This window comes from Castor canadensis, chromosome 16 (genome assembly GCF_047511655.1).
Source record: "Castor canadensis chromosome 16, mCasCan1.hap1v2, whole genome shotgun sequence".
Lineage (NCBI taxonomy): Eukaryota > Metazoa > Chordata > Mammalia > Rodentia > Castoridae > Castor > Castor canadensis.
The window spans coordinates 76,699,392-76,720,489 of NC_133401.1; the positions used below are offsets into that span (position 1 = coordinate 76,699,392).

Sequence of the window (21,098 nt, forward strand, 5' to 3'; positions counted from 1 at the left end):
TGTTTGAGCTAAGGTCAGAGCCAAGCACTCCAGATCTAGAGGCTTGTCCTTCATTTACTATATACAAGGCAGTCCATTTTATTTTGGGGGTTAATTTAATTTAGGCAAATATAATAGCTTTGCCAAGTTAACTCTTTGTTCAAAGTAATTTTTAAGTAGTCCTAAAATATATATTTTCTTGAATCCATGTGCCATGCTCATTTGACAGTATTCTTGTATTATCTCTATTTGCCAGATAACAAAACTATGGCCCTGACTGATGAGGTGACATTCCCAAGACCTCCTGAGAAAGTCAGCAATCTCTGTTGACAAACCCAGTTTCCCTTTGTCCTGCCAAGCTGCATGTGGTAGACTCTGGGATTGAGAGTTTCTATCTGTGCCTAGAAACTTCTCCCTGTTCCAAATGTAGCCAACAGAAAGAAGGGAGAACATGAATAAAACTATGATGCATGAGAATCATACACCAGCTTGTGACACAGGCCACTTATCTCTTTTCCAAGTATCAGTTTATCTAAAAAGTTGACCATCTTAATTATTAAAAATTACTTATTTTATTTTTATTTTTATTTTTTTTAAATTTTATTATTCATATGTGCATACAAGGCTTGGGTCAAAATGACTTATTTTAAAGCCTTATAAGCAGAGAGACTCTCATTATTGTACTACATGTAAAAACTGCAGGGTGACCCCACAATGGGCAAGGGTTTCTGAAGATCAAAGAGAATCCCAGAAAACAAGATAAACCTTTCCTTAGACATCTCACTAGTGAGGTAATAGGGGGCCATATATGAACTTCAGGAACTATATGATGTCTTGCCTGGAATATAGAATTTCTTCAGACTAAACCTTTCCCTTAAGCTACTATCTTTCTTCTCCATTTATTCAGCAAATAATTGTCAAGTTCCCACAGTGGGCCAGGCCCTATGGGATTAAGCTTTGAATAAGACAGAATCCCTGCTGTCATGTAGTACATGAATACAGTTATGGAGTTGTGAACAGAGGGTCCAATACGAGACCTTCCCTGAGGAAGAAGTACTTGAGCTGAGGTTCATATAAGGGGCAGGCACAGAGGTGAGGACCAAAACCCAAGCATCATGGCCTATCTGACCTGGACAGGTCTGGCAGGACAACTGCAAGCAAGGACTACAGGCCATGTTTTAAGTTGTATGCTTTGTTGTAAAGGCCTCGAGAAGCCCTAAGCTAAGAGGTAACATAACCTTACTTTGATACAATAATAGACAATGAAAAAAGACCCAAAAGACCACTGAAGTACTTCAAGGTACAAGGTACATAGCCCATCCATGGTGACAGCTGTGGAAGTGACAGATGGGTCTGAGAAATTAGTGCCAGGTAGAACTGTCAGGACTTTGGGCTGTACAAGATATGGATATAAGGTTGCAGGTGGGTCAGCTTGTGTCCTGGGTGGGTAGCATTTGCTAAAGGGAGCTCTGGAAGAGACCCAGGTTTTTGGATAGTTGTGATGATGGAGGGTAGAATCATAAATTAAATTATAGATGTCTTTCACTTTCCTTAGACTTAATCTGTCCAGTGGAGGTGATAAATAGGTAGGTGGAAAGATGTGTCTGGAATTCAGAGGTCTGTGTTGGGAATTTATTGTAGCAATTTATCTGTTAAAAATGATTTTTAAATCCACAAAAGTGACTGCTATGTTTATGTGGAGAATATAAAGCTAGAAGAGAACCTAGGACCAATGCTTGATATTCACCCCATCAAAGGTATGAGTCAGCAAAGGGAAGAAAGGAGAAGGGAAAAACTTGCAAAGCCAAGGGAAGAGGGTTCAAGACTGCCCCTCGACTGTGGCCATTTAACAGGCTGCAATGGGTTTTGAGTTTAGCATTTTTAGCTACTTTTATTTTATCTGTAAAGTAATTTCCATGCATCTTGTCTTTAACTCAGGGGGATTTGTACTGTTCCTTTGTACTGGTTGAATTAACTGGACTAAGATTAGGGAAGTCATGGTTAGTGGGCTAAGTGTCACAAGTGTGCTGAGTTAAAACCAAGCTCCATTATGACATACAGCTTAAAACTTTAAGTGAACAAATACAGTTTTCTACAGCAAGCATTCTATCAGGTAGATTTCTATAAACAAGAAGGAATCGTTCCAAGCCTATAAGTCAGCAGTCCCACAACTATTACAACAATCCTTTCACTATCAGAAGAAATCCCTTTGCCTTTCTTAGTGAATAGAATTAAATGGAAATTCCACTTCATTATGATGATCTAGAATAAGCAAAGGCTTAACTTACATGGTATGGTCTCTAGCAAGTAAATATTTGAACTTTTTCCTAACTTGTTCCTTATCTATTCAGCCAGCTGTCAGGCTAAGTGCCTGCATTATCATTACATATCTGTCAACAGTCCTTGCACAATTTTTCAAGGGTCTTGATTTAAACTACTACTTCAGCTTTGTCGACTCTGGCTCCAAGTGTGTTTTTTAATAAGGCAGAGATGCATAAGATATGAATTACATTTTTTTTCTTTCCATTCTCCAAATAAGAAATAGAATTCAGGAGCTCAGGGCTTTGTCCTCACAACTCGTATTTAACTTAAGAGCAAGGAACAGAAACATTTAACCTACATAGTTGAGGCTCTTTTCTTTCTTGAGGCTGTACCTGGGATTGAACTAAGGGCCTACTGTTTGTTAGGCAGATGGACTGCAGCCCTTTTTGCATGTTTCTTTTTTGAGATATGGTCTTGTGTTTATGGCCAGGTGGCCTTGAACCACTGTTCTCCTGATTTCTGTCTTCCAAGTAGCTAGGATTACAGGCTTGAGCCACTGTGCCTGGCTTTAATGCTGTTTTCTAGCAAGAGTGTGATCCACATTGGGATCTTTGTCCCCAGGGTTTTGCTGAAGGGTTAGGGCAGGAAATATTTGTCCTGGGTCTTGTGCTTATTCTAACTGCTTTCCACTGTACACTCTTGGGCCCTCTACTAATGGCAGTCATTTTCACCTGTATTATGGTCAGACTGGGTTCAAACCCTCCACTGGGTTACAGACCTCTTAAGAGCAAGGGTCCTGTCCCTTTGGTATCCATTGTTCAGTCATCTCTGAATGACTATGGGACAGGAACTGTGTTAGGTAATGGCTAAAGACAGATAAGGATACCTTCTCTCCAGGACTTGATGGTTAGACAGAGATGAAGAGTTTATAATCAGAGTGGAAAACAGGTAGTGACAGAATACACCCAAATGATGGGGATACATGAGGGAGGACTGTTTCAGCATGAGGGAAGCAGGTGAAGTCACAGAATTTCTTGAAATGATCATCCTTGTCATGACATCAAAGGGTAAAGAAGTTTGGTAATGGAAAGGCATTCCAAATAAAGGAACAGCATGAGAAAAGCCACATAGATTAGCGAGCCTGGGCCATTAGGGGATAATTGGCCAGAATGTGGGCTGTAGGGAGTGCAGAGACGAGGCTACAGATAGCAGTGGGGGCAGGCACATAGCAAACATGTAGATCCACTAGTGTCTATTGGTGTTCTCTGGGTACAGTGCTCTTTGACATTTTGATATTGTCAGCCTCCAACCTTGCATTAGAGGTCAAGGCTTCATGATGTCTTGAGAAGAAGGAATGTAGACCAACATAGGTTCAGCAAGCAGACAAACTTGATTGTTGATCTTTCTACCTAACTTTGGCATAGAAAAAGTCCTGTACAGTGTTGTCATTGTGTACTGACTGTAGCTTATAATAAGTGGCTACATTTTGGAGAAAGGCTAACTTTCACCTCTGGGCATAGCTTTGCCATGTTAACCATTTTTCGGTACTAGAGTATGTAGGCTGGAGAAAACACTGGTCTCTGAGTTGAGATGCTCCCACCATGACTTGTTCTGGGCTTGTGGACAAATCCTGGTCCCTCTCAGGACTTCAGCTATCTCATGAGGAAATAGGATTGCAACCATAGCTCCTGCCTGATTCTTGGCTGATAGAAAAAGCAAAATGTGAGACACGTGTCAAGGATGAGCTCTGCAGAAAAGCATGTTATGGCTATTTTTCTGGAAAAGGCAAAAGCAGAGGTTTTAAGTTGGAAATTTTAGAAAACAGTGTGGGCATGAATGATTTATTGAGCTGACAAAAGCTTTGTAGGTTACGTGTGTGTGCCTTGAACAAATTTAAGTGATATTAAGAGTTGGTTATTTAATGCAAAATTTACATTTCTGGGAAAGTTCTAGAATGCTCCCCCGATCTTCCTTTGTGGCAATGGAAGTTCTTTCTTTCAATGTCTGCACTGCTTCTGGCTCGCTACATTCAGTTGTGTGCCTGTTTCACAGGCATATGATGTGAGACTCCTTGGCTCATAAAGGGGCCTAGAGGTTTTAAAAGTGCTTCCTAATATATAAACCAGAAAGGTGGAATTATAAACCTCATTTAACAGATGCTACAACTGAGGCCATACCAGATTTGATGACTCTGGCCTGGGACCAGAGTCCACAGTATCTGTAGCCTGTCTTTGGAAAAATAGACTCAAGGGCCCCATCTATAATCAATAACTCCCAGGTTATGAAAATCACTTATCCAGGGGAGGGTGGTTATAGGAAAGAAATAGCCCCAGTGCTCAGACCTTGGGAGGAGAGCCACCACTGGTGTGAGGAAGCAGACGAGGTAGAAAATGGGGTCCGAAAGCTGGTTTTCCATTGCCCAATAGGGATTGGCGGGACTGTTGCAGGTGACACAGGTTGCATTGTACAGTAGGGACACCAGGAAGTACATCAGGAAGCTGCTGAGGAGGACAGCCCCATGGATGATGGTCTGAGGAGAGAAAGAAGAAAACGTTGAAAGTATTGATTGGCTTAGGGGCCAGTACAATCACACTACTTGGTTGACTTTGTTTTAAATCTTTCTGGACAGTAACACTTAGAAGTAAAATGCCATCATAGTGTATGATTTCTTTAGAGAGTGACTGGAAAATAGCTACAGAAGCTTCAAGAAGTGTATCAATTTATAGTCTTCTCATAGAATATGAAAATTCCTTAGTTGTACATTTTTGATCTTTAACACACTGAGCTGAATTGCTAATATTTTATGTAGAATCATTTACATGAATGTTAATTAGTGAGATCATTCCATAATGCTCTTGAACTCTATGTCCATTTTGGTCTCAGAATTATCCTAGCCATGAAAAGCAAATTGCTACGACTTGAGTGTGCCTCTCCAGAATTCCGATGTGGGAACCCAATCTATGCAATGTGATAGCGTCCAGAGGTAGAATTATGTCATGGGCTTTGCCCTGGTGAATGCATTAGTGCTTTTATAAAAGTTAAAGAGGAGTGGCTGAGTGCCCTTTGTCCTTCTGTGTGAGGGCACAGTGTTCATCCCTTTTTGCCTCTCTAGAGGGCGCTGCATGAAGGCATGTCACCTTGATCTTGGATCTCAAGACTCCAGCACCATGAGAAATAGACCGAACCTTGCACATGCCAGGCAGGCAGGTCCTCTACCATTGCGCTACACCCCCAACTTTCTATTTATTATAAATTACCTAGTCTCCAGTATTTAAGGAGATTAAGATCCCTAACTTTTCTTATTCCATGAAAAAATTGATAGAGATTATTTGTCCCATAAAGTTGTTAAAACCCATCTCTGTAATTTTTAGGATCTGATGCTTTTAAGGACAGGATTTGGCTTATTCTGTCTGTTGAGTGATCTTGATTATATTTTGGTAAATTTCACAATTAAGGAAATTTTCGAAAAGATATTAATGTAAGAAAATCTATTGATAAAATAGAATAATGAAATCATTACAATTTTATAAAAAGGTAGGGGAAGAGGGAATAAGACAGGATAATAAAAGGGATAAATATAATCAAAGTACTTTAAATGTATGTGTGAAAATGTCATAGTGAGCCCCTTTATTCAGTATTGTCTTGGCTACTCAAGGTCTTTTGTGAGAATTTTGATGGGGATTGCATTGAACATGTAGGTTGCTTTTGGTAGTATAGCCATTTTCATGATATTAATTCTGCCCATCCATGAGCATGGGAGATATTTCCATCTTCTGAAGCCTTCTTCAATGGTTTATAGTTTTTGTTGTAGAGTCTTTCATTTCCTTTAAGTTTATTCCTAGGTTTTTTGAGACTACTGTAAGTGGGATTGTTTTCCTAAATTGTTTTTCAGTGTGTTCATTGTTGGTGTAGAGAAAAGCTACTGAGTTTTGAATATTGATTTTGTATCCTTCTACTTTGCTGAAGGTGCTTATGATGTCTAGGAGTTTTTAGGGTCTTTTAGGTACAAGACCATGTTATCTGAAAATAGGGATAATTTGACTTCTTCCTTTCCTATTTGAATTCCCTTTATTTCTTCTTCCTATTTTATTGCTCTGGCTAGGAATCCAAGAACTATGTTAAATAAGAGTGGAGAAGAGTAGATACCCTTGTCTCATTCCTGGTTTTAAAGGAAATGGTTTTAGGTTTGTTGTATATATATAGCCTTCATTATCTTGAAGCATATACCTTTTATTCCTATTTTCATCAGAGCTTTTTATCAAGAAAGAATGTTGAATTTTGTCAAAGGCTTTTTCTGCATATGCGCTGTGTTACATTTATTGATTTGCATATTTTAAGCCATCTCTGCATCCTTGGAATGAAAGTAATGTCATGTTTTTGATATGATGTTGAATTGCTTGCCAGTATTTTGAGAATTTTTTTTAATCTATATTTCTTAATGAGATTGGCATATAATTTTTTGTGTGTGTCCTTGTCTGGTTTTGGGATGAGTATAATACTGGTTTCATAGAATGAGTGTGGTAGTGTTCCTTCCCTTTCTATTTCATGGAATAGTTTCAGGACTGTCAGTTTAGTTCTTCTTCAAAGGTCTGGTAGAGTTTAGCAGTAAATCCATCGCGTCTTGGGCTTTTCTTTTTTGGGAGACTCTTTACTGCTTTAATTTCATTGCTTGTTGTAGATTTATTTAGGTGGTTTATATCCTCCAGGTTTAATTTTGGTTGGTTGGATGCATCTAGAAACTTACCTATTTCTAGAGTGAAAAACCCCTTTGTACAATTATATATGCAATGAAAACCTGATGTCTGTAATTGCCATCTCCATTGTTTTTGTATCCTCTCTTACATTTGTTTAGTTTTTATTGGATTTTTGAGGAACTCATTTTTGGTGCTGCTGGTTTTTTAGTTTAAATGTCTTTGTTATGGAACTTGGTCTTTTTCTTTTTGATCAATGGCCTGTGTGTGCTTGGAAAAATATATTTGCTATTTGGAGCAGATTATATATATTAGATCAAATGTGATAATTTATTCAAAGTTTCTTTATCTTTGTCTATTGGATTTATGCCAGTTTCTAATAATCTTATACTATGATTATGAACTTGTCTGTTTCTCCTTATATGTGCTTAGTGAGTAAGCACATATAAACTTACATTTATTGGGTACTGATTTATTTGAACATATTATTTTGTGCATGTTTGTCATGTTTTTTTTGGCTCTTTTTTCTATCTCCCCTACATTCTGTAGAACTGATAATTTTCTATATTTTTTCTTCCCCGTCTCCTTTAAGGATTAACCTTAACTTTTTTTTTCTTTTATTATTCATATGTGCATACAAGGCTTGGTTCATTTCTCCCCCCTGCCCCCACCCCCTCCCTTACTAACCACTCCACCCCCCTCCTCTCCCCCCCACCCCCCCAATACCCAGCAGAAACTATTTTGCCCTTATTTCTAATTTTGTTGTAGAGAGAGTATAAGCAATAATAGGAAGGAACAAGGGTTTTTGCTGGTTGAGATAAGGATAGCTATACAGGGCATTGACTCACATTGATTTTCTGTGCATGGGTGTTACCTTCTAGGTTAATTCTTTTTGATCTCACCTTTTCTCTAGTACCTGTTCCCCTTTTCCTATTGGCCTCAGTTGCTTTTAAGGTATCTGCTTTAGTTTCTCTGCGTTAAGGGCAACAAATGCTAGCTAATTTTTTAGGTGTCTTACCTATCCTCACCCCTTCCTTGTGTGCTCTCGCTTTTATCATGTGCTCATAGTCCAATCCCATTGTTGTGTTTGCCCTTGATCTAATGTCCACATATGAGGGAGAACATACGATTTTTGGTCTTTTGGGCCAGGCTAACCTCACTCAGAATGATGTTCTCCAATTCCATCCATTTACCAGCGAATGATAACATTTCGTTCTTCTTCATGGCTGCATAAAATTCCATTGTGTATAGATACCACATTTTCTTAATCCATTCGTCAGTGCTGGGGCATCTTGGCTGTTTCCATAACTTGGCTATTGTGAATAGTGCCGCAATAAACATGGGTGTGCAGGTGCCTCTGGAGTAACCTGTGTCACAGTCTTTTGGGTATATCCCCAAGAGTGGTATTGCTGGATCAAATGGTAGATCGATGTCTAGCTTTTTAAGTAGCCTCCAAATTTTTTTCCAGAGTGGTTGTACTAGTCTACTAAATTCTCCCAAAACTAATGAACCAATAAAGAAATGGGCAAGTGAACTAAACAGAACTTTCTCAAAAGAAGAAATTCAAATGGCCAAAAAACACATGAAAAAATGCTCACCATCTCTAGCAATAAAGGAAATGCAAATTAAAACCACGCTAAGATTCCACCTCACCCCTGTTAGAATAGCCATCATCAGCAACACCACCAACAACAGGTGTTGGCGAGGATGTGGGGAAAAAGGAACCCTCTTACACTGTTGGTGGGAATGTAGACTAGTATAACCTTAACTTTTAAAGATATAAATAAATGTGGACTTTTGTGGGAAAATGAAGAGTTAAATGTGCTCTTCTATTCTCCCCTCTATGATAAAGGCTTTAACCTAATTACCCATTGACCAATCCTTCCTTGACATCAGGCAATTTCTTAGTTCTAGCTTTTTCTGAGGTTTTTAACTAAAGGATATTCCTTCTTTTAGTAAGGGTCTGTGGATGATAAACTTCATAGTTTCAGTTTATCTGAAAATGTTGTTTATTTTGCCCTCTTTTTTAGTTAACTTTTTTTTTTTTTACAGCACTGGGGTTTGAACTCAGGGCCTCATGCTTGCTAGGCAGGTGCTCTACTGTTTGAGCTGCACCTCCAGCAGTTAGCATGTATTAACTGTACATATTAATGGTGCATATTTTCATACATGCAAATATAGTAGCTGCTTCAGTTATCTCTCCTTATGTCTTTGAAGATAATTCTACTTTTGCTTTCTGGCAGCTTTTGTTTGGTTGCCATAGTAGCTGTAGCTCCATTTCAAATAACTTGCCCACAGCCTCTGGGAGACTTTAAGGTCATCTCTGTGTCTCTTACATTGTGTAGTTCCACTATAACACAGCCAAGTGATATAGCCAGATTTTGATGAATTTTCCTTTTCAATAATCAGCGCTTCAAATGTTGATTCTTTACTTTTTCTTCTTCCATGATTCCTACTATGTGGAGCTAGAGTCCTTCATTCTAGCTACCATTCGTCTCCATTACTTCTTCATATTTGTATGGAATTCTAGATGATTTCCAGTACTACTTTTCAATTTTGCCAGTTTCTGATCTAGTGTGGACTCCACTTCTAATTTAAAAAGTTCTAAAAGAGTCATGTCTGACTCTTGCGCCCTTCGCTCACATGCTGGTACAACGGACTCTAAGCAGCTTGCCATTGCCTCTCTCCTTTTTTTAAAAGCTTACTTTCTTTGGGGGAAGTTGGACCAAACATTTTGGCTCCTGTTTCCCCAACTCCACAGGAGCCAGACTCTATGACCATGGTCTTGACCATGGTCTGCGTCCTATCCAGGCTCCCAGAGAACCTGCAATTTGAGCTTACTCAGTACCTGACCTCTGCCTGATTGTGTTGCAGCCTCTCTGGTTTATCTCTTTGTTCTGTCACTAGATGCATTGGAGCACAAAGGCTTTTTATAATGGGAACTCTGTGATGAAGATTTTTCTTTGGGCAACTCTTATCAGCCCCAACTAGTCACAGCCTGGGGAAGCTTGTGATGGTGGTGGTAGATGGTCCTTTGCCAAATGCAAGAACGTGTTGAGCGTACTTGGGGGGCAATTTTTCAAAACTTTACTACATAGGCCTTCAGAAAGAGCCATTTCATTGTGGCTAAGGACAGCTCTTTCTGTACCATGCAATGTTAAATCTTACCTCTTCACGCTGTTAGCAAAGTGGTTAAACTCCAGAGTTAGGCTGACAGGGATCAAAACCTAATTCTCACACTGATTGGGGGTAGTTTCTTAAGTTGCTGCACCTATTTCTAAACCTTATAAAATGGAAATATATCTAACAAGGGCTCTGTTATGAGATATGAGATAATGCATACAAACCATTTACATAGGTACCTAGCATGTAGTTTAAGCTCTTTTTATAGTTATGAGCAACTAGAATTGTCAATGAGAAGTCTAGTATTGACTCTTCAGATATCAAAATGTGATATTTCGACACAGGTGAGATGCGGTGACCTGAAGGTAACTTTCTAATTTTGCACTCTGAAGTTAAATGAGAACTAGTCCCTCTTACACAGCCTCAGGTGTGGCCAGGCTAACCTTCCCCACATGCTCCTGAAATTTTTATCAATATGGCTTATTTTTACAACTAACTGTCTCCTTGCTTTATGTGTGTTAGTCTTGCCATCCTGGCAAAATGATGTGCATGGTGAGGTCAGGAATTTTATCTTCACCAATTTCATCCCTTCACAGAGAGGAGCTCAGTGAGTATTTACTGAGTGGATTGACAACAGATGAAATAACGCAGAAATCTGCCTGTAGTCAGTGGCCAGGATCACAATTTTTATGATAAAGGGGCTTTGGGACCCTTACCCAAGTCTTCATTTCCATTGCCTGGTGCAGGAGGATTGTGATGAGGGAGATGGTGTTGACTGGCGTCCCGAAGGTAAAGACATCAATATCAGAGTCTTTGTAGGTCTGCAGAGGAGGAACAAACAGGTGTCTATATGCCCATAGGTGTGACGAGAGGCTTTGCCTTTGGTACAGTGACTTAAAGCCTCAGTGAAGGCAGGTGTACAGGGAGGCAAGGGAACAGGGTGAGGAGAAGGGATCCAGGTGCTATCCATATGAGAAATGAGTGGACCAGACTGTTTGAAAACATGTTTGGCCAGAGGAAGCCATGATGAGGGTTGTCAAACCATTGTAGAATGAATTAATAAGGGAGTCCTTGAGCATCCACCAGACACTGTGCTGATTGCTGAGGATATGTCTATGTCTACATTCAAGGAATTCAGTCTATTAGGCAGGGCAGATGTGGTACAGTTTAAGAAGGTGACTGCTACAGTAGAGGCAAGGACAAGTACCCTGGAACACAGAAGAGAGGCTTTATCAGCTGAAACCAGAATAAGAAGAGTAATCACCTGAAAAAGGAAGGAAATGCAGTCTGGGCAAAGGTAAGAACTGAGGATGACATGGTGGGGGTCATAGAACTCCAAAGAGTCTTATGTGGTAGGTCTTTTGAGGATTTGGAAGGTACAAAACATCAAGCAGGAAAGGTAATCAGAGCCCTGGTTAGGATGGAAGGGTTCTGCAAGCTAGGAGATTTGAACAAAGGAGGAGCTCAGAGGTTGGGTGTGCGTCCTTGTTTATCTGATGGCAGTTGGCCCCTCTTCAGGAAGAATATCTAAATTCTCACAGTTTAAAGTGGGGCTGGCATTCTTTATCATCTATAATTGCTATTTATTGAAGATAATGTATCACTTATTATCAAAACATGCTGCCTTGATCGTGGAACCACAAATCAAGGACTGTAAATTCAAAGATCCTCAACAACCCATCAGGAAGCAGTAAAGGAGTGAAGAAGTCCAGGTGTAGTGCAAAGTGGGAATGGTGGGGAGTATGGTAAATTAGACAACCTGTTCCCCATCTAAGCAGGGCTTGAGTCAACTCTGGATCTTTGGCAGGAGGGTAAAATGACCCATTGTAATGGTAGCTTCTTGTTTTGAAAGAACCATTGAAAATTAAAATGCTTGGGTGAAGTGTTTCACTTTCTCAACTACCCTGGGTTGAATGTGCCCTGGAGTCACCAGTTTGGAGCCTCTGCTCTGAAGTACTCAAAGACATGATGAGTCTGGAATTTTGTATAACCAACACCAGTTGCACACTGTGATTCAGGTGTGTAGAATGGGACCTCGTGACTTACCAGGTAAGGGATAAAGAAACACACGAGGCTCTGGTAGAATGCATCCAGCATGGAAATCCAGAAGGTCATCGTGTTGTAGCACTGCCAGGGGAGAGCACACCACAGTTACTGCCAGCACAGCAAGCTTGTTCTGTCACAGCAAGCATCTTTCCTGTGCTTGGTAGGCACGTGATGTGATGGTTTCAAGGCTTCTTATCTTAGCCACAAGAGAATGGAGTGGTGAAGAGCCCAGGGTTGGGGGTGTCAGACCTAAGTTCAATTCCCAGCTGTGCCACTCACTGTGTGATCTTGTAAAAATTATTGAGCTGTTCTGAGAATGTGTTTCTTTTTCCATAAAATGTGATAAAAAAACCACTCTTTCCCTGGGATTCAAGAGGACTAAATACAATTGTGCCTATTTGGAACGTGCTCAGTTATTGGTTACCACTCACTAGGTCTTCTTGCTAATACCATCCTGGCAGAGATTCGAAAGTTGCCACGTAGCATCCAAACAGGAGAGCTCAATTGCGGCCTAGAGAGACTGAGCTCAACGTTTGTCCTTTACTTTCTGCCTTCCTGGGGAAAAAGGAAGCCTTACAGTTTGTTTTTCCTATCAACTTCTGCAACTGACAGACACTTAAGGACTGTGTTATGCTGTCAGTGCACTCCGGGGAGGGTAGTGGTAGAAGAACCCAAGACAGACATGTGTTACCCCCATAGCTTTTTGGCCTGAACTGCTCAGACTGTGGTGTTGTTTTCTCTCTCATCCATGCTTCAGGACTGGGCTTAATTGACTGATGGCTGTCCACATAATACCCGCATCTCTTAACTGTCACATCCAACTTTGCTCTCCTTTGTCCCAGGAGCTAAGGCACTGTACTCTCAGGTGTGTCAAAGTCCCTCTCTTCTGCCTGAGCCCAGTGTGTCTGCTGTCTGAATTCTCCAAGTCATTTAGGACAGCAATGGGGACCCCTTGGGCTTTCTAGAAAGCCACCTAATGGTATCTCAAGCCTTCTTAGTGTACTTAAGTCCAGCAAGTTCTAGGCCACGTGTATTCTTGAGTTCAAAGTTTTGCCTTACCCGATGTGAGGCAGAAGTATTCATTTAAGTGTCTAATCCATTGAGCAAATTAATTGTCAACCTTGGGTTTCTCAAACCAGGTTACTATGGTTTGGTTGTGTCCTCCAAGAGTTCCTGGGTTGGAAGCTTGGTCCTCAGTGTGATAATGTTAAGCGGTGGGGCCAGTTAGATCATTCGGGGTGCAGTCTTAGATGGAATTAATGCTGGTTTCACAGTGACTTAGTTCCCACCAGAGAGAATAAACCCAACCCATGAATCCTTCTGGCTTCCTGTCTTACCATGTGATCTCTCCTCCTCCCACCTGTCCCATCATGATCATTTCCAAAGGGCCCCTCACCAGAGTTTGAACAGATAGGCCTGGCTGATCTTGAAATTTCAGCCTCTATAACTGAGTTAAATAAAAGTTTTCTTTACATATTACCCAGTTCCAGGTATTTTGTTATAGAAAAAGAAAATAGACTAGTGCTAGGCCTTCAGGGTTTAATTTATGTACCTCAGGTTCTAGAGGGATGGGTATCTTCCTGCATGCTCTTCCCCCCTTCAACTAAGGCAGTCACATTAACCTGTGATGAGTCAAGAAAGTATACTCACTGGTCTTATCTAACACCGTTAGTGGCAAATGAGACACAGGCCAGGAAAAGAGTTATTCAGGAGGCAAGTGGCAGAATGGTGGCTAGAACACAGGGCTTCTGAACCCCAGCCTGGTGTTGTTTCTCTGAACTGCAGGGGGAGTTCAGGAAGAAGCTGAGCCACCTTTCCCTGCTTGCCTGGGCTCCTTACCTCAGAATTTTGGCCACTCTTGTACAGTTCAGGCAATGCCAGGAGAGTTTCTGCAGAGACATCTTTATCGAGGACTCCGAAGATGATAGGAGGCAAAGAGGTGAAGAAGAGATTGAAGAATATCATCTGCCAGTAATCGATCATGGTGGAGCCAGAGAAACCACAGAAGAACTGATACCAGAAAAGAAGGTTGACGTAGCACTGCAGGCAAAGAGCATGACTTTGTGAGGAAGGGTGCTGCCAGCCACCAGTGGCTGCTCAGGGGCTCCTGTTACCTAACTTGTACCATGCAGGGTTGTGTAATTAATCCTTGGAACAGATGCTGCTTGTCATGACTTCATTACTACTGTATGGTAAAGAGCACAGGTTTTGGAAGCAGAGGCAGACCTGGTTTTAAATCCTCAGGTGTGTCACTTACAAGCTGTGTGACCGTGAGCAAACGGATTCATCTTTCTGAGCATATTGTCATCTGTTATGGGAACAGAAATACCTAGACCATGGCATTTGGTACGTGACTGGTAGCCACATGGCGAGGAAGGGACCAGCCATGAGAAGGTTTATCATGCTACTTGCCATCTAACTCAGAAGTACCAGTGAATAAGAAAATCTGCTTAAATATTACATTATTTTTTCAAGTGTTCTTTGTCACTCTATTGCCCTACTGGGGTCCCTCTTGTCTACTGTATTGTGAAGTGGTTTGGTGTCTCCACCAAGGTTCTGGTGTTAGCCTCATAAACTGTGAAGTTCTAGTTCCAAGGCATAGAGATGGGAAGGGTCTTACAAGAAATCATTTAGCAGATATGTGTTCAAACTAGAAGTCACATTTCCTAACTGCTGGACCAATATTATTTTTTTGAGACAGGTTCTCACAATGTAGTCAGGCTGGCCTTGAACTTGCAATCCTCCTGCTTACACCTTTTGACTGCTGAGATTATAGGTAGTGCCACCATGCTTAGCAGGGCCAATGCTAGTTTGAAGAGGTTCTCAATTTATTATAATTTTGAACGTGATAATTTTATCATCAGTCCTAACACCAGCCACGCTTATTTGGGCTTCTATATTTGTGTGATACACAGCATAGAATATCACTCTATTTGTCTCTAGAAAATTAGATGCGAAGATATTATAACTTGTCCTAACCACTTTGCAAGATTATTGCTAATACTATATTTATTAGCCCCAATCTATAGAGGCTGTGAGGCTCTGAGATACACAGCTGCTTTTAGCCAGAGTTTTCAAAGCTCTTTCTCTTCCATTCTCAAGCTTTCTTGGTCCTAACTTTGGCTTACACAGTGGATTCTTCTAGGCAGCTACGGCCTCTTATAGCAAAAGCTTGTGGAGCTCTGAGAGACCACGAGCCTCGTGACAGCAGGGAGGCTACTAACTGCCTCCATCCCTGCCCTACACCCTTTTCCCAGTCTTGTGCCTGCAACACGGCAGACATTCAACAGGTATTTGAATAGGTGAAGTGAACCCCAATTCTCCTGTCCTGACCTTGTCCTGGATTTGGAACACTGCAGAGTGTCGCCTTCCTCCTGAGGTCCTGGTGGAATCTTGCCTGGATTCTACTTCTTGGCTGGAATCTGCACTGTTCAGAGCGTGCACCAAAGCCCACAGCAGCATTCCTGACATCGGATGCTTGCTCTTTCTCCCAAGAAGCTACACTGCAATAATCAATTCATTGTTCACATTTCAGAGCAGGCAGGGTTTTAATCCCCTCTGCAATTGGTTTCGGATGTGGAAGTCACAGTTCTCCACCCTCTAATTGCAGCGGAGAGGTAATGTGGCATCAGTATTGCAATTTCGGGCTGGAAATAAATATCACTTAAGCTTTGAAAGCGTGGCTGGCTGGAGATCTTTCCTTTCTGTTTCACAGATTTAATGCAGAGAAGAGGCTGTGCTTATTCAAAAGACTGATTCCTTTGGATGCAAAAAAAATAGAGTGTTTTGAATTCTAAGTAAATAGTCTTTCTTGCTCAGAGTAAGTTACAAGTCAAACAAAGTGACTTGTTTGCCTAGACTTGCTGTGATAATATTATCATCCAGTTGATTGAATTTACATTATTTTTTGTCATGCTGTTTATTTATATATGCATCAAAATTTGCACGGAAAGGCTCACTCCCGAGCGACACTGAAAGGACCAGGAGCAAGAGGAAAATACAGTTTTGCAGCCGCTTCTTGGCTAATGTGTTTTTCTTCCATCAGCCTGGTCTTAATCTTCCCTTTTTTCTTATGCAAAGGGACTCATATTGTATTTGGAGGTTCCTGGAGAATTATTCAAAGGTCCTTGAACTAGGGAATGAAAAACTCAGACCTTTGTTCTTTGCTTAGTACAGTGGTGTTCAACGTCTTCCTATACCCACTGTTAATCACAGACTTTTTAAACAGGAGCCCCTGGCAGTTTTAATACACCAGTTGGTGTGTGCTTGCTTTAGTATCTGATAAACAGGTACAGAAACCAACATATGTCAAACTTCTTAATACTTCTAGGGACAGAGTCATTATCTCTCTCTATTATTGGTGAGGAAACTCAGGCTCAGAGAAGGTCACCCAGCATGTTAGTCAGGCAACATTACAACTCAGATGATGTCCCCATCCCAAACATCTTTGCCAATAGACATTTCATTTAGCATCCTGCCTTCCAGGACCTCTGCTGTACGGAAGCCTGGAGGTGCTCACGTGATATGCAGGTCTCAGGTAGAAGCCTTAAGCTCCAGCCTACATTCTGTGAGGCGTTTTCACTCTCCCAAGGCAAGGGATGCAGCTCTTGCATTGGGATGGCTCCATCTGGGGAGAAAAATCTAAGATGCAAGTCAGGCTAGCTGCTTTTCAAATCCTTCTTCATGAAGTTTAACCCCAGTACTAGTGATAGCTATGATGATAAAAAAATTAGCAACTAACATTATAGCTATTACTGCATGCCAATCACTTATTATATATAAGCTGTAGCACATACTACAGTTTGGATGAGTGTCTCCCAAAGACCCATGAGCTAGAGGCTTGCTCACCAGCTTATCATGTTATTGAGCAGTAATGGAACCTTTAAGAGGTGGGACCTGGTGAGAAGTGTGCCATTGATGAGGATTTTGGGATTCCATCTATTTTCTCTCTCTCTCACTTCTTGATTGCCATGAGGTGAGCAGCTTCCTCTGCCATATGCTCCCGCTAGGATGTGCTGGCTTGCCACAGGCACAAAATCAATGGGCTAACCAACCATGGACTGAAACTTTCAAAACAGTGAGCAAAAATCCACCTTCTTATAAGTTGATTAGCTCAGGCATTCTGTCACAGTGATGGAAAGCTGACAGCACATATTTGAGAAAGGTACTATTGCCACATGTAATTTACAGATGGTAAAACTGAGGTTTAGGTACATTACCAAATAAGGGAAACTGGATTGGAACCCAATGTGTCTGACCCATGCTCATAGTCATTTATACTGCCCACCGTGTCAGGTGTTTTCCACACAGCACTCCTAATTCTCACAATAACTTCACAGAGAATATGAACCCTTTCTATCAAAGAAGAAATTGTAGCCCAGAGAAGTGAACAGTCTTGCCCAAAGTCACAGAGCTAGTAAGGGCCCTTTTAGGACTTACAATTTAGGTCAGCCTAACTCCCTGATGCTGAGATGCTTGGTCCACTGCTGGGAGAAGATCTGGCCTTGGCAAGGACTCCAAGGCCAAGGTAGGAGGTCACAGTAGGGCTACTCACCACGTTCTTGTAGAAGTAGTATACCACCATCCTGGCCAGGCGTGAGTAACACCAGTGGCCATGTACAAGCAAAAGCTTCTTAAGGTGCTTGAAGCGGGAGATGGCAAAGTCGCTGGACATGACGGCCTGAAGGGGGAGAGACATTGGCTTCCATCTGTGGCCACCGTTGCCCCAAGAGCCTCCCTCAAGAGCAGTGCTTTACTCTAGGTCTGCAGGGTCTGAAAATTGTCATTCTGTGGTCACTGTTGCGTGGCACTTGTGGATCCTGATACCCCACTCTATCTTCTGAGAAATCTAAACCTCACTAGAATTCAAGAAAGGCAGACCAGAAAGGACCAGTGGTCCAGGCTGGCCATCATCTCCATCCATTAATCCAGCAAAGTTTCATTAGCTATGTGTGTCAGGCTTCATTCTAGGATGTGATGATTACTGAAGAGTGACTTCAAGTCAGGTACTTCTCAAACCTCTGAGCTCCCTTCATCACTTCGGAGGCAAGCCATTGGAGCTGGTGGTGGCTAGTTCTTCCTTTATTAGAGTTTGAAATGTTTCCTCCTCTTGGGATTATTTCTAATAAGATAAAGTCTAGAGTACTCTTTTTAAGAATATGAGATTTGGACATGCCTCGTTAGAAATCTTGGTTATGTATTTCAACTCCACGAGCCTCAGTTTCTCTATCTGACACAATGGAATAACAATCTCTAACACACAGAGTTGTGGCGATTATTAAAAGCCAAGGGGATAATGTGAAATATCTAACAGAGTACCGACATGTGGCAGAGGCTCAAGGTGTAGAGTGATTCGGTGACCTCCTTATCAATGCTCTTTGATCCTCACCAAGAAATTTAAGCAATGTCTGCACTGATAGTGGGAAAACAATTGTTGATGATTCAAAAGCCACGAAATGGGGGTCCATTTTAATGGGAAAGAACAGCAGCTCGAGTTACTACTCCTGTTCCAAGCTGACTTTTGAGTAGATTAGTTACACCATGAAAGTATACTGAGTCTAAAATGGAAAGTGGAGAATGTTTTTAAATGTCCTTATGTCTGCACAGCTTATGGAGGTAACTTAGGATGTGGGTGGTGAGTCAGGGGAGGGTTTATATTTTAGGAGCTATTTGCCTTTAGATTACAGGTATCATTGCCTTTGTGTAAAAAGACAGACATCTTTTGATCTGTTTTTGAAGGACTGGGTGTGGGACGTTGTGGTGGTCTGGTAGAGGCATGGACGGTTCCTTGTGGGGCTATCCCTCAGATCTCCAGTAAGGACAGAGGAGAGTAGGGAAGAAACAAGAACAGCGGAAGTGAACAGTACCTGCATGCCTTCCTGCCCAGCAATTCCAATGCCAATATCAGCAGCTTGAATCATGCTTACGTCATTTGCTCCATCGCCTGAAACAAGAAGGTCATGAGGTGCCTTCATTCCTGGCCCAACTGCTCAGAGACAGTGAGATCTCTTTAAAGTGTCCCCATTTCTACAGAGTTGAATCCTTTTAACATTACTCTAAATAGTCACACAGGAAGTCGCTGCTACAGTATGTGGCCTGAGAGATGTCTTTTTCTTTTTTTCCTATGGATGAGAAGCACAGCTTTTCCCCTTATTGCTCAACACATTATTTTCTGGGCACAATATTAAATATTAGGGATACAGTGGCAATCAAGAGAGCCATGGGAGTCCTTTACAGTTTATAAAAAGGCAACTGTGGCATCTATACCCTATGTATGTATACATGTATGTCTACATATGCATAGATGTGTGTATATAATACATTCACATATACAAAAACATGACTGCAATTGAGGGACGGTCTGGGGGAATGAAAGGGAGGAGGGAAAGAGTGTGATGGGGGGGTGCAGTGCCAAAACACTTTGTATCTGTGTATGAAGGTGCCACATGGCAACTCCCTGCAAGCTGTTGAAAAATAGGTTGGGAGAGGGGAAAAGAGCTATATGACAGGTTAATATGATCAATGTGTAACATACGCATGTGTGAAACCACATGTTGCAAACCTGTTGTACAATTAATACATGCTAATAAAATGCATATTTACAAAACAAAACAAAAGGGAAATGGTAGCATGGGCTTTACTGATGAACACACGGAATGCTTGAGCAACTAGGAGTCCTGGGAAAAGGAATCCAGCTGCTGAAGAGATGCAGCAGAATTGGAACTCAGATCTTCCTGATTCCAGGAACAATACACTTCCCTACCTCAGAATGATTTGAATTCTAGCCATGTCAAGACAGCGAAATCATCAGAGACTGAGTGATGTCCAAGGAGAAGGATTAACTTTTTTTGGTTGAGATACATTAGTCACCTTGAATTTCTGTTCAAAGAACTGAGTTGTTTCTGGAGATCAGGACTGTCAAATAGTCCTTCTGTAATGAGGGAAATGTTTGGTATCCACACTGTTCATATGGAAACTACTAACCACATATGGCTATTGAAATGTGCTGGTGAAATTCTACCTAATTACATAGCCATGTATAGCTCCTACACAGACCTATGTTGTAAGGCTTTAAACAATGCTTTATCTTTTAAACCAGAATTCTGCAAATGAAACTCTAAAAGGGTTGGATGGAAAATATTTTAGCCTTCACAATCCACGACAGAAAATCGAACAACTGTTCTTGCTGAAAGGCTGATAGTTATAAAATTTACATTAAAAAATATAAAAACCATTCTTAGCTTCCATACAAAACCAGACAGTGGATTAGGGAAGATTGAAGAAGACTGGAAGAGATGAACCAATTGGGGCTGTAATACGTATATACATGGAAACAAAAAAGCCAGGCAGTGGGCTAGTTTCAGCCTATGGGCTGAGGCTCACCAACCCCTATTGTTGACTTTGCAGCCTGTTTTCTCCCCCGGCCCACTTCTTTTTCTAGTAGCTTCTCAGAATAAGCTGCAATTAAGTTTATATTATTCATCAGAGGATGCAGAATCGGAGAGGAGAAACAATAATTTTCCCCTAATACCTGGCAACAAGTATGTCAACCATTAAAATGTTGACACTAATGTTGTACCCCATAAGTTTGCACAATTAAGAAACCCTAAAATTTGACATTATAGATAGACTCTGTTCTTATAATAATTTTTTCTTAATATCACAGCAGTGCATAATCTTAATCCGTTCTGTGGCTGAACAAGTTAAACTTTTAACTTCTTCTGTTAATGTACCAGGAGAAGTAGGGGTGTGAAAATCGTGATACTCCTTGCCTGGCTGGTTTTGTTTCTGTTGCTATGGGAGTGAAGCCAGGCTCTGACCTCAGAGACTCAAAGGCTGGGCTTCTACTCGTGTGTGTGTGTGTGTGTGTGTGTGTGTGTGTGTGTGTGTAAAGGTATAAAGGTGTGATGCAGTTGCTAAGGTTCTGCTCCTTGTATTGTTCCTGCTTCCTCCACTTTCAAAATTTTGAATTGTTTTCACATGAAGACCAGGGGAAGA

The 21,098-nt window shown here is 41.2% G+C and overlaps 1 protein-coding gene across 13 annotated transcripts in view; it reads right to left on the reverse strand.

The window, feature by feature from the left end:
- Atp10b (ATPase phospholipid transporting 10B (putative)) overlaps positions 1 to 21,098 on the reverse strand; it is a 316,710-nt gene that overhangs the window by 8,124 nt on the left and 287,488 nt on the right. For all 13 annotated transcript variants that reach the window (XR_012442621.1, XM_074057703.1, XM_074057702.1 and 10 more), the window contains 6 exons: positions 18,968 to 19,044; positions 17,656 to 17,781; positions 13,941 to 14,141; positions 12,102 to 12,182; positions 10,772 to 10,876; positions 4,584 to 4,771 (listed from right to left, as the gene is read on the reverse strand). Coding sequence is in view for 12 of the 13 variants with exons in the window: in XM_074057703.1 (XP_073913804.1) it covers positions 4,584 to 4,771; positions 10,772 to 10,876; positions 12,102 to 12,182; positions 13,941 to 14,141; positions 17,656 to 17,781; positions 18,968 to 19,044 (778 nt within the window). In the remaining variant the exon portion in view is untranslated. The remainder of the gene's footprint in view (positions 1 to 4,583; positions 4,772 to 10,771; positions 10,877 to 12,101; positions 12,183 to 13,940; positions 14,142 to 17,655; positions 17,782 to 18,967; positions 19,045 to 21,098) is intronic.